Source organism: Apodemus sylvaticus, chromosome 22 (assembly GCF_947179515.1).
Source record: "Apodemus sylvaticus chromosome 22, mApoSyl1.1, whole genome shotgun sequence".
NCBI lineage: Eukaryota > Metazoa > Chordata > Mammalia > Rodentia > Muridae > Apodemus > Apodemus sylvaticus.
Genome location: NC_067493.1, coordinates 19,776,478 through 19,790,888, shown reverse-complemented (window position 1 = coordinate 19,790,888; position 14,411 = coordinate 19,776,478). Strand labels below are relative to the sequence as shown.

The 14,411-nt window shown below is 41.6% G+C and overlaps 1 protein-coding gene across 1 annotated transcript; it reads right to left on the bottom strand.

The window, feature by feature from the left end:
- Positions 1 to 1,645: 1,645 nt before the first annotated feature.
- On the bottom strand, positions 1,646 to 9,565 carry LOC127672778 (CD209 antigen-like protein C). The gene is made up of 6 exons (XM_052168132.1): positions 9,485 to 9,565; positions 8,394 to 8,483; positions 6,508 to 6,591; positions 5,234 to 5,385; positions 3,589 to 3,698; positions 1,646 to 2,353 (listed from the first exon to the last, which is right to left on the bottom strand). Exons 1-6 carry the CDS (start codon positions 9,528 to 9,530, stop codon positions 2,212 to 2,214), a joined length of 624 nt encoding a protein of 207 aa, XP_052024092.1. The 5' UTR covers positions 9,531 to 9,565; the 3' UTR covers positions 1,646 to 2,211.
- Positions 9,566 to 14,411: the final 4,846 nt, after the last annotated feature.

The window sequence follows — 14,411 nt, the reverse complement described above, 5'->3', positions numbered from 1 at the left end:
TAGACCATCAGAGGCTAAAATCTTATGACTTTTTCTTTCCCTCCTTCCCTCCTTCCTCACATTTTTCTCTTCCTCCCTTCCTTTTCATGCATGTGTGTGTGTGTGTGTGTGTGTGTGTGTGTGTCTTTGTCTGTCTCTATGTCTGTCTGAATAAGTTCATGAGCACCACATGCATATGGATGCCTTCAGAGGTCAGAAGGGTGTATTACATGTTCTAGAACTAGAGTTAAAGGTTTTATAGTTGAACCCAACTAGCGCTACTCTATTATCTTCAATTCTGCACCTCTTAGGCATGGTGCCTCCTCTCCTTCTCAGGCATGGTCGCTATCCCTGCTCCTTCTTCAATCTCTTGCCCAGGAATCCTAAAAGTCTCTTCTCTGTCTCCCTGCCCAACCACTGGCTGCCACAACTTTACTTACCAAGCAAAACCAACTAGGGGCAGGGTCAAACAGGCCTTGGGGGAACCTAATTAGCATGAGAATAGAAACAGCTACAGGTTATTGTGGATGATCCAATGTGGGTACAGGGAACTGAGCCTGAGTCTTCTTCAAGAACAATAAGCGCTCTTAACCAGTGAGCCATCTCTCAATTCCCTGGTGGTTTTCTTTTGTAACTGTTAATTAAATTTGTTCTTACAATTTCATACATGATGAAAGTGTGCATTAATCACTCTCATCCTTACCCTTTTCCATCTTTTTATCATCTCTGTCCACTCCCATAAATCTCTCTCATGCCCATATCTGTTTATTTTGTTTGTGATCTGCTTAATTTCACCAGGTGGCTTGTGTTATCATGGGGCTGCTACTCTCTATTGGAAGCCTGTGAACTTTGCAATTGGTATACAACTAGAGACAATGATTTCCCTCTCTCAGAATCTATTAATTGCTCAGAGGTAGTAGGTAGGGCCCTCTAGCAACTGCCCACTACTGGACTGACACAAGTCTTGCATGAGTCCAGTGCAGGTAACTTCTGTTGTGAGTTAATGATTGCATTAGCTGTATGGAACTTAGAGAATGGCATTTTGTAGCCCTTGACTGTACATTCTGTTTTTTATGTACTCTTTACCCTCTTCTGTAATGTTACATAAGACTTAGAGGAGGGAATGTGTCTATGTCTTGGTTAGTGCTAAGCCCACAACTATCACTTATTTCTCAGAATCTTGGGGGGCCTGGAGACTGTGTATTTACCTGCTATTCAGTGTAAGAATACTTTCTTAATGTCCTCCCTAGTATGTTCATAGACATTCCCTTTGTGAATTCTGTAAGTGGATGGTGGGTTTAACTTTATGAAAAACAACATGTATGTTTAAAAAAAAAATTCTAGGAACTTGATACAGTGGCCAAAATAGACTTCGGTTGTCTAATTAGGAATATAAAGGAGACAAAAGCTGTAGATAAGAATGTTACATTCAGGAGATAGACTTACTGCTCATGCTCTCTTTGTACCTCATTCTTCTAATAAAATCATTTGGATATGTGAGTTCCCCAAGAAGAGCCTTAGATGGTGATAGTCCTGCCTGTTCCAGAAATCTAAATGGTCAGTACACCTGATTCCTTTGTACTAGCTTCACTTATGCATTAGATTGGACTGAAATACTTTTCTGTTGCTATGATAGAATAACCAGACAGAAGCTGCATAGGGATGAAACAGTTTATTTTGGTTTATGGAACCAAAGAGACAGAGTTCTTTGTGGCGGGAGAGTCATAGCAACAACTAGGGTCAGGAAAAGCTTGAGAAAAGGAGCAGGAAGATGGCTGGTCAAATTTTCTTCCACACACAGGAGGAAAAGTGAGAACAGCTAGTGAAGTGAGACTATAAACTCCAAAGCCCACCCTTAATGATATACTTTCTGGTTGCATAGGCCCTTTCAAATAGCACCACCTAGGGGGACCAAGTGTTCAAATATGCAAACGTCCAGGGGACTTTCTCAGTCAAAGCTCTACAAGTGATAAGCAGTCCAGAAATAATTCCAGGAAGAATGCTAAAAACATGGGGAAAACAACCCAACCTCAACCCCAAGTGAGTGATTGGCACAGGAGAGGGCACAGTGGTGGCCCAGGTGTTTAAAGACAAAGTGTCTGAAAAATTAGAATTCAGATCTATTTTTGAAACCCAAGTGCCACTAGAAAGACAGAAGGACCTGAAATGAACATTTAAAGTTCAATTAAATGATAAGCAGCCCTGTATGTAGGTTACGGAGATGAACAGATTTCACTTAGAGCAATGTGATGCAGGCTTCTTGCAGATCCAGAATGCCTTATATGAACATATGACATCATTCCATCCAGGATTTGAAAATATTGCACAATCTTCATCGTCTTGGTTGTTGGGTTCCCCTACAGACCAATAGTTCCTGAAATTGAAAACCCCAAAGAACATGAGCTTCTTTCCCAGCCCTATGATGTCAACGCTTTCTACCTTCTGTCACTGGAGATCATTTCTTATCTGTCCCATGTGCATATGGAGGTAATACTTCACTCAGAGCCTAACAACATGCCTACGTTATTTCTGTGAGAAACCACTGTTCTATAATACAGAATTCAAGAGACTCCAACTGTGGAATTGAGGCAGCTTATCTTAGGTTTTGCAGAATCTGGTGTTAGCCTGGACAAAAGGCAAAACAAAACAAAAAACAACCACCATGAAGATTTGATGCAAAGCAGCAGTTTTCCTATTCCCTACTACGTTTCTTTGTCCCGCTTTATTACTCGTTGGCTAAGTTCTTCAGCAAGGTACAATTAGTATAATATTCTCCCCAAATTCTCCATCCTATTTATTCAGGACACAAAGCCTTGTTTGACAAATATCCTGGGGCTTGAAATTTCTCTGCCCACCATCCCTGATACAGGGTTTCAGTCAATTAGCAGCTTCTCTGTAACTTGCTAACCGTAATATAAATGGAGAACACCTAGACAAACAGGAACCAGCTAATTCTGCTCATGTGATTCTCAGATGACCTCTAAGTGTGCCTGGAACAATATGACATTTCAGATCCTACTGATATTCCAAACTAGCCTGTATACACAGTCTTATATATTTCTTTTCATAGCCATCAAAAGAAAAACACTGGCCTTGATCTTTCCACCTGTTTATTTTCCTGCTCGCCATAGTATGGAGAAATTCCTTTGTATCTCTCATGGGATCGTGGATGTTTATGCCTGACAAATTGTACTTTGAAGGTAAGCATTCTCCTATGTCTCAGATTATCTATATATACTGTGCAAAACGCAACTCTTAGAGAAATCAGTTACCCTTTTCATTTGACTAGCTGGGTCTTCTTGCAAAACCCATCTCCATGGGGCTTGTGGGAAATACGTATTTCCTTATAGGAAGGAGTCAGGGAAGGCTCATCAGATCCTCACATGTGATTACAGCCATGGCATTCACACCTCCCTCAGGAAGAAATTCTTGCAATATCTACCATGCTGTAATTTCCTCCTTCAGATCAGTTGGTAGAATTGCAAAATCATGTCAGAATTCAATAATATTCCAATAAACCTATCATGCTTATTCCTATCATGCTTAGGAGTCCAAGGCGTAGGTAAAGACCACACGGGTCATGGAGACACCCTCAACACACTGTATTACCTCCACTGCAGTGGTGAACCATCCACCCACAGCCATTGGCCTTCCTCTTTTGCATCTGACAGCCCCATCCAGGTATTGCCTTTTTTCTTAGAAGTCCTCTGGAGGAAACTCTGAAAGGGAAAGGGGAAGTCATGATGGGGTTCTGCTATAATTTCCTCATTTTGTTCTCTTGGTATCTAGGCATAGAGTTCTACTTGCAGTCAGACCCTAGCTTTCTACTGCAACAATGAAAGCACACCTGTGTTTAGATTGGATCAACACACACACACACACACACACACACACACACGCACATCTTTACACTCACATACACATGCAGGCATAGACATAAAGAGATCAGGCTAGGTATCACAAAGGCTCTGTCTGGGACAGAGAATTTAGAAGTAGTATGTAGGGTGACTCGGCAGATCCTAATTTTGTAATTTTTGGAATCTGTTTCCCCTTTGTCTCATATGCTTTGTTGAACTAAAATAATGGGATGAGAAACTTGCTCCCAGCTTCTCACACTTACAAGAGCCTAGTGATTCCTAGGTTTTGGACATTTCTTCAGGAATTTTCTCTTCAGAATAATAAACTTCATGTTTCTGTGTGGATGTGAAGATGTCTGTATGGAGGTCAGAGGACAAATATTGCTTCTGTTCCTACTGTGTGGGCCCCAGATCCTTGGTCTTTGTAGCAAGCACTTTTATCTATCAACTCATCCTATAGGCCCTAAATCAGGACATTTAACACCAATGGAAGTGCTTGTTAAACTCTGATCAGCACTCTAAAAGATTCACCTACATATTAAATGTTCCCTAATGCACATCCACATTCCCACTTTGTATTTATCTGAGTTTACAAATCTCACCTCTTCAAGTGTAGCAAAAAAATACCTTATAAGAATTCTAGCTAGAGTCATGCCCATAGAATAGAAAAGCCCAGCTCTGTGGAGAAAAAGGAACACTCCTCCACTGCTGGTGGGATTGCAAATTGGTACAACCACTCTGGAAATCAGTCTGGCGGTTCCTCCAAAAACTGGGCACCTCACTTCCAGAAGATCCTGCTATACCACTCCTGGGCATATACCCAGAGGATTCCCCAGCATGTAATAAGGATACATGCTCTACTATGTTCATAGCAGCCCTATTTATAATTGCCAGATGCTGGAAAGAACCCAGGTATCCCTCAACAGAAGAGTGGATGCAAAAAATGTGGTATATCTACACAATGGAGTACTATTCAGCCATTAGAAACAATGAATTCATGAAATTCTTAGGCAAATGGATGGAGCTAGAGAACATCATACTAAGTGAGGTAACCCAGACTCAAAAGGTGACTCATGGTATGCACTCACTAATAAGTGGTTATTAACCTAGAAAACTGGAATACCCAAAACATAATCCACACATCAAATGAGGTACAAGAAGAAAGGAGGAGTGGCCCCTGGTTCTGGAAAGACTCAGTGAAACAGTATTCGGCAAAACCAGAACGGGGAAGTGGGAAGGGGTGGGTGGGAGGACAGGGGAAGAGAAGGGGGCTTATGGGACTTTCGGGGAGTGGGGGGCTAGAAAAGGGGAAATCATTTGAAATGTAAATAAATTATATCGAATAAAAAAAAAAGAGAAAAAAAAAAAAAAGAAAAGAAAAGCCCAGCTCAACAAACCTGTTCCTCATTACTTTTTATGACCACTAGTTGGGCCCCCATGTCCTTGCAGGCAGTAACAGATTCCTTCCATTTCTTTTGGTATGTGGAGAAGAAGTAACAGTTCCCTTGGAAGAGCATCCAGTCCCAGGGGCAGGGTCGGCACAGGTTGTCTATTGGTGGAGTGAGTCAGGTGAATATACAAAGTTATCAACACATTTGAGAGAGTGGTGAGTGCAGAAAATGGGAAGGATGACATAGAGAAGGAGGAAAATTATGTAATTATATTTTAACTAAAATTTTTAATTAGAAATATATTCTTATTTAATTTTGAGTATTTGATCTATGCAGACAATATCTTTTTGGCTTCTTCAATTTTGAAATTATATTTCAATTAGAACATTTCTTACTTTCATTTCCTTCTTCCAAACAGTCCCATGAAGCCTCTTCACTCTATTTTGAATCCATGATAGTTTAAACTGGATATTATTGCATGCATATCTGTTTCATTCAATATCTTTTGATCAATACACCCCACTCCTTCTCTTCAGATCCCTGTCAGAACTGCCCTATCACACATTCCTGTCAACTTCTTCATGTGCTATTGTATTAGGGTACTGAATCCAGTTACTTACTGCTGGCCAGTATACCTATGCCTGGCTTGTGTCTCCATCTATCTCTGTCTCTCTGTCTCTCTGTCTCTGTCTGCTTCTGTCTCTATTTCTTTGTCTCTGTCTCTCTCTGTCTCTCCTTCTCTCTATATGTTTATCTCTAACCCTTTCTTTGTTTTTCTTACTTTTGAGACTTGTTCTCTCTGAACCTAGAACTCCCTGTTTTGGCTGAACTAGCAAGTGAACCCTGGGGTATGCCTGTACCCCACCACTGCTGTGTTAAGGCATGTGTGGCTATGCCCAAATTCTATGAGGTGTGCTGGATCCAAACTCAGGTCCTCATGCTTGTGCAGTAAGTACTTTATTCAATGGGCTATCTCCCCAGGGACAGCCATTTCCCTCTTAACTTCCTGACTCTGTTCCCTCCAAGATAACCCAGGGGGCCTTGGTCACAACTCCTTGATAAAGATAATAGTAGGGACTTTATATGTCAGAGCAAACATTTGGAGTCTGGGTTCATTGAATGTCTTCAGTGTGCATGTCCTAGTTGTCTAGTAAGTGCTGTTTTAATGTTGATCTGTGTTCCCATTCAACGAATGTAGAAACTGAGGAAATGGAGGCCCATTCTCTTCAGTCATCTCAAACCCTTCCATGCTCTTGGATATCCATTTTCTGGTCCCTTACCTAGCCCAGACTTCAGCTGGTCCAGTTTCTGGTGGATGTGTTGCTTTTCCTGATCATGTTCTTGGGATCTAGGAACCACAGAGCCTATGCCAAGAAAAGACAATGAAAACATTAAATGTTGATAAATGTATGAAGAGAGGAAGCATTGGTTTAGGAAAGGAGCGGACACATAACCATCCTTCAGGGCATAGCTTTGTTAAAAGGGCCTCTAGTTTGGAGAGCCTTTAAAAGAAAACACAGTTCTAATAAAAACAATAAAATGGGGCCTTAAAGCAAGAGAGACTTCCCCATAACACTGGGAAAAGAGCTTCACATAAAAAGAGAGCTAGCTGTCATGACAGGATTGCGGGGCTAGGCCACAGGAGCCTCCAGAGATGTTCCTCCAAACAAGGGAAATATCTGAATTTCTTTTACTTTCATGGAGGCACATGAAGTTTCATACCACATGATTTGTTCAGCATAGCATGATTGACAAAGAACACATAGAAGCTGGGCATCATAACACAGGAGGCTGGTAAGCCACATACAGATGCTTCTTAACTCCTTTACCCAGAGAGAGAGGGAGAGAGAGAGAAAGAGAGAGAGAGAGACAGACAGACAGACAGACACACACACACACACACACACACAAACACACACACACACAGACACACAGACACACAGACTAGGTAAAAAGTCTGACTAGGTGACCAGGAGTTCTCAACCTTTATTATGGAAGTTTCTTTTTGTAGTAAGTTGTGATTGACAAAGAGACTTAGAACTGTTCAATGCACACTGAATAAGCTCCTGTGGAGAGCTCAGACAAAGATGGGGCGTCTCTAACACAAGCCCTTCCCCTGAACCTTAGGAATCATGATGGACATTTGGGTAGAAAGACTGTAAGAGCCATAGACAGTACTGCTGCAAAACTGTTTTCTGGACCCCATAGACCTGTGGTTCATGTGGACTCAGACTGTTGTCACTTCAGTTCCAACCTACAGAAGCTAAAGATATATAAAATCCCAGCACAGATGGAGAACCAGCATAGGAAGCCTCAACTCTAACTGAGTAATAGCAACTGAACGCTGCTGGGAAAGGGAGAGGGAGAGGGAAGAAGGGAAGCAAGGAGGGAGGGAGGGAGGGAGGGAGGGAGGGAGGGAAGGAGGGAGGGAGGGAGGTAGGTAGGGAGGATCAGTATTCTTATGTCCCAGGAGACTACCCATGCTCAAGTAAATGGTCTTAAATTCATGTACATAATGTCATCGTGTAATGTCCATTCACATTAGAAATAGATACACAACTCCAATCTTCCTAGAAACCAAGGACTTACTATTCTAGTCTTCCTGCTCCCAGGACTAAGGACTCCCTCTTCTGTTCCCTCCTCAGCACCTTCTTAATCCTTGTATAACTAAAACAAAAAGATGGTCCAACACTTATTAGCTTTATATTAGCTTTTATTACAGAGAACCCCCACTGTATTCAGTGGATTATAAACACGAAGGAGCACATGAAGCTGGAGGGAGAAGTAGTGGTGGAGAAGAGGGAAAGAACTCAAAGTCGGGGAGGAGGTAATGGAATTGATCAAAACATCTTATTAATGTGTGGGATTCACAAATAAATGGTAAAGGCAGGGCAGACTGGATCAAACTAATGTGTGCTGGGTTCCCAGGAACAATATGTCCAAGTCCCCAAATCTTATTTGAATTTATCTTTTGAAGATGAGGAACCCTGGTGCCCAGGGAAGTATGACCAAATGGAGTCAGACCATTCTTGCTACACATGAGTCTTGAGAGAAACCTTGGCTAGTTCCTAGAAGGCATGGAAGACCACAGTCCTAGCTTCAGTATCACGTCTACCCACATGTTGGGATTATAGAGCAGGAAGCTCTAGCATTGAAGTTTCCTGACCTTTGACAAGGATAGCTGTGAGGAGAGCCGCCAGGAGCACAATGGAGATGAGCTGCAGGATAGTGATGAAATGCTCACAGTCCTGACACCCTGAGGAAAGAAAGTTGTGTGGTCCATCAGGGTTCCTTCCACACTCCAAACCAGGGATAGCCTAGTATCTTCTTTCCCTTTCTGAATACAGGATTACAGATAGTCACCATTCTACCACTGCTTCGGTTGTCCTCTCTGTTATCCACTAGATGAGCATCATAAGTCTGATTCTAGCCTCAGCTATCTCAGGATCCTACATCTCAGCCTTCCAGTTTTCAACTCTCTCTCACCCAATAGGAAAGATGTTCAGTCCCTACTACATCAAGAACCAGGAGTTCAGTTCCCAGATGCCGTATCCACAGAATCCAGACTTCAGACTCTTCTTCAAGTCTCAGGCATTCTGTTCCCACAAGACTAATGATTCCTGTTTCCCAGTACTCACCTCACCTAACACATGCCTCACTTCCCAAGAACAGGAGGGCAGACTCACTTTTCCCCCTCTCTAAGACCCAGAAATCAATTATTCACTATCTTCCTCATTAGGAGCAAGGACTCCTGACCCTGGCCTTCATCTCTTTGAAAAGCAAGAATCTAGAGACCATCAACATGCTCTTCTCAGTTCCCAGGATTCCAGGTTTTCAGAATCAATGTTCTTAGGACTCAGGACTTTAGTCCCCAGCCCCTACCTTTCCAGTGTTCAAGAATCAAGTCCTCAAGTGTTCATCTCCTCATGACCCAGTTTCCAACTTCATATCTCCATTCACATTAGAAATAGATGCACAGCTCCAATCTTCCTAGAAACCAAGTATTTACTATTCCAATCTTCCTGTCCCCAGGACTAAGGACTACCTCTACTGTTCCCTCCTCAGTACCTTCTTAATCCTTGTATAACTAAAAAAAAAAAAAAATTCTGGTCTAAAGCATATTAGAAAGGCTACTACTTCTGTTTATAAGCTCCATCAGTGAATGGTTAGAGCATTGTTTTAGAGCCTCAGAATGTTGAGTCCAGTGCTGCATCTTTGACTCAACCCTAAACTTCATAGGTCTTAGCTTAGTCTCACCCAAGGAACACAGGTGTTTCTCCCTCTCTCTGTCGCATATGCTCATCTTCACTGCTGTCCACCCATGTGTAGAATTTTGGAAAGCACAGTTTTCTTTGGCACAAACTTTTCTCACTCCTCAAATCTACACTCAATCAAGAAGAGAAAAAGAGAAGTGGTGACTGTTACCACGTGAGCTAGAGGAAGGGGGCCTAAAGATTAAACACAGATCCCTGGGGTTTCAGGGAGATCTAGGGATGCTTATAAGCCCACAGTAGAGAGTATTAGTCTACTGTTAATGTGATCAATCTCTTTGATGCTTTTAACAGAAAATATATCAACTCAGCTATAGTATTCTTGGGAACTATATACAAATCTCTGTATCCTACTATAGAGGTATGTATGCAGCCATTGCTGCAGTACTTATATAATAACTCAGAAATGGAAGGTGCTGAAGTGCCTATCAACTAATCAATAGATAATGGTAATGTTTTTGCACATTCCTATAAATGCAACTATTCCTATTGAATTTCATATTTGTTTTAATGTCTTTTGTATGAAGATGGAAGCCTGTGTGTAATCATAGCCTTGGAAATTTGAGGCAGTGACTTCTTAGAGCACACTGGCTAGAAAGACTAGACATTTTTGATGAGTTCTGGGTTTGACTGAGTGACCCTGCCTTAAGGAATAAGTGGAATAGCAGTCAAGGATGATACTAAATATCAATCTCAGGCTTCCATATGCATATATACCCACACCCTTCTTGCCAAAACAGGAAAATGAAAACAGAAAAAATTCAACTTGTGAAATAAGACTCTTGTTGTATCTCCCAGATGCATGTGAAGATCACCAAGTACCTTCCCTGGAAACTCAATCTCAACAGTCTAGAATCCTCTGCCTTTTTTTGCTAATCTTCTTATTCATAGCAATGTCTAGTGATTGACTCTTGGGACTGAATCATCAACATTTACATTTGTTTAATATTTGTGATGAAAAGAATCTAGTATTCAGAGACTAGCATAGCCCCATGCTGTCACCAATAGCAGGCCAAGGATTTACTTTCATGCTCTTGCTTTAGCAGAACATCCTGTCTCCTGTGCCTACCTCAGCTAAACATTCCTTCACAAGTCTGCTTTAGTCTTTCACCCGTGTCCACTTCAAGAAAACATTCCTTCATGTATTTGCCCCAGCAAAACAGCTTCCAACACAACTGACTTTCCAAAGAACCTGTCAGTTTCCACTTCACTTCCATAATGTTTCTTGAGCATTAGGTGAAGGAGTTGTGTGGTAAATGTATCTGGGACTTGGTTCCAGAACTCTACACTTTGACTGGTTTGTTTTCTGTGATGGTCTTTGTCTATTGCACTGGGAAGTTTTCTTGACACTGAGTGAGAAATACACTTACCTGTGGATATAATGGCAAATATTTAGAGTGTAGATAGGGATTATGATGGTTTATTAAAGCTTTGGTTCTAGTCTTCTCTCCAAGATCCATAGATTCACTATCCCCAGGTAGTTGGGTGGGTTTCCAATACCATCCATGGTTTCTCTCTTGTTCAGGAGATCTCAAATCACTTAGAAAACTGTTGATTGTTGCCAAGGTATTTGTTGTCACTGCTGCTTTCTCAGTGTAATTATCTCATGCTGCTCGTTGTTGTGGTTCTTAGGCGAAATGCTACATGTTACTGTTTTTGCTTTTATTGAAAATAGATTGCTCTCTCATACAACACACCCCAACAATAGTTTATCCTTTCTCCATTCTTCCCACATTCCCATGCCTCCCCTCTCCCCCAGATCAACTCTGCTTCCATTTCTTCTTTAAAACAGAGCAGACCTCAGCTTCTTTCAGCCTTCCCTAATTCAACAACAGGGCTCAGTTACTTCTGTCCATTGGTTGGGTGCAAATATCTACATTTGACTCTTTTGGCTGCTTGATGGGACTTCCGGAGTGTGGTCCTGCTAGGTCCCTTTTTGTGAGTGCTTCATAGCCTCAGTAATAGTGTCAGGCCTTGGGACCTCCCCTTGAGCTTGATCCCACTTTGGGCCTGTCACTGGAACTTCTTTTCCTCGGGCTCCTTTCCATTTCCATACCTGTAATTATTTCAGACAGAAACAATTATGAGTCAGAGTTGTGACTGTGGGATAGCCCCCCTCTCCCTCATTTGATGCCCCTGTCTTCCTGCTGGAGGTAGACTCTATAAGTTCCCTCTCCCTACTGTCGAGAATTTCATCTCAGGTCCCTTCCTTTGAGTCCTGATAGTCTCTCATCTTGTAGGTCTCTGGTGCATTCTGGAGGGTCCCCCCACCCCAACCTCCTATCTCCCAAAGTTGCCTGTCCCCATTCTTTCTACTGGCCCTCTGGCCTAGGAGAAGGGCAATCCTGTAGGAGGACCAGCAGTCTTAATTAATCTGGACCCCCAAGATCTCTCAAACACTGGGCCACCAAACAGGTAGCATACACCAGCTGGTATGAGGCCCCCAACATACATACAGCTATATGCTCATTCAGAGATGACACACCTAACCCTCAAGAGACTGGAGGCCCCAGGGAGTTTAGAAGTCAGATGGGTCAGGGATGGTGACATCCATGTGGAGACAGGGCATGGGGAGGAGGTAAGGGATGTGGAACATTTAGAGGGTGGACGAGAGTAGGGAGGGAATAAAATATGGAGTATAAAAAAATAATTTAAAAAAAACCAGAGCAAACCTGTAACAGATAACAGCCAAACAGGACAAAAGAAGATAAAATAAGACAAGGCAAATGCCCTCATATCAAGGCTGGACAAGTCAACCAATAGGAGGAAAAGAATCCCAAGAGCAGTTTCACTATGGCTAATAAATCTTACTGTTCACCAGTTTAGCTATATGAAAAAAATTTTTTCTTTGGCAGAGACTAACTCCCAAGCTTTCTCGGTGGTTAGTTAACAATTTTGTCTCTGTGGGATATCTGCACTAGTTTTATTTCTGCTGCTGTGACAAAATACCCAAAGAAAAGCAAATTCATGGAAAAAATGGATTATTTAGGCTTCAGTTCCAGATTATAGTCCATCATTCTGGGAAAGACAAAGAAACCGGAAGTTGAGGTAGCTCGTCAAATCAGTAGTCAAGAACAAAAAGTAAATGGGCATATGCATTACTCAGACACACAGGAAATGGTGAACTCACACTTTCCTCATTGGTTAATACTTGTAGTCAAGACAACCCCCAATGGGTATACTCTACAGGCCAACCTGACCAATACAATTTATCCTTAAGACCTCTTCTCAGGTGATTCTAGATTGTGTCAAGTTGACAAAACTAGCCATTTCACAGTCATTCAGAGTTTTATAGATAATCTTTACTAGATAAAGATATAAGGAAAGATATTTACAGATTTTGGATGACTACATACAGGCCACCCCACAGTAGGACAATTGAGTCAACTGGCTTTTCTTGTTGGAAACAAAATCCTTTACCAATACAAATATGGAAATTTTATTTGAGCTGGGAAGATTACTCAATATGTATGAGTGCTTGGTGGCCAAGAATGGGGAACTGAGTTAGAATCCCAGGACCCACATACAAAGCCAGATATGACTGCATGTGCCTATAACCACAACAATGTGGTGTGAAGCGGAGATAGGTGAATCCTGAATGCTTCTTGGCCATAGAGCCTAGCTCAAAAAGCAAGCTTCTAGTTTAATGAGATACCCTATGTCAAGGTAATATGGCAGAAAGCAATAACAGAAGAGGTATGTGGTTTTGCTCTCTACTTGTGTGCATATATGGTGTATACACCTACATACTCATGTGCATGGAACACACAGACAAATAAAAATATCTTAATTAATTCTTTGAGATTTTCATATAATGTATTTTGATACTATCTACCTGCCACTTTCCTTCTAACTCTTCCCTGCCCCCTCTCCTACCTCATTACCTTACAATTCTGTCCTCTTTTCCTTATTGATTTTGAGGCAAGCTCTCACTACATAACCCTGGATATACTAGAACTTTCTGTGCAGTCCAAGCTGACTCCTGAATGACAGACTGGCCTGCCTCTCACTTCTAGGTGCTAGGATTAAAGTTGTATCCCACAGTACACCAATATTTTTGCTTGTTTATTTGTTTATTGAAAATGGATTTTTTTCACACAATATATCTTGGTTACAGGTTTCCCCTCCCTCTACTCTTCAAAATTTCTCCATACCTTCCCTCTCACATGTCTCTTAAGAAAACAAACAGGCTTCTAATGTGTAATAATAAAATAAAATAGATTAAAGTATAACAAAGAAAACCTAACACATCGTAGTTAGACAACTAATTTATGTCTGTCATCTGTACAACAGCAATACCATCAAGCATTACTCCCCTGCTTTAGACTCTTTCTACTTGGAAAAATGACTTTTGTAAATAATTGTTTTGTCTTTTCCTTTCTCCAAGATTGTAAATTTTAAAGAAATTTCCTTTGAATGATGTGCATCCTAACTACTGGTATGGAGTATTACAGGAAAAGGAAATAGATAAACCCTGGTCACAAGATTGCTTGGTCAGTACAATTTCAAAGCTCAGAACCCGTAATGGTCTTCATATCTACTCAGAACAGTCCAGGAACCTGCTAATCTTGATCTTTTAGAGTGGCGTAACAGGAGTTGAGGAGACAGATGGCTCAGCAGTAAATGTGCTTGTTACATAAGCATGTGTGCCTAAGTTTCCATAAAGAAGGCAGGCTGAGGCCACATCTGTAATCCAGTCACTGTGTGTGTGTGTGTGTGTGTGTGTGTATGTTGACATGATTACTGGAGCTTGTTTGCTTCCAACCCAGCTTTAGGTTCAGTTAGAGACCTGTTCTCAATGCAGTAATGTGGAATGTGACAGAACAGGATGCCTGACATCCTCTCTTTTGTCACCCTGAGCATGCACTGGTATGTGTGTGCATATACTGAACTACACTGCATACCTTCCTGTG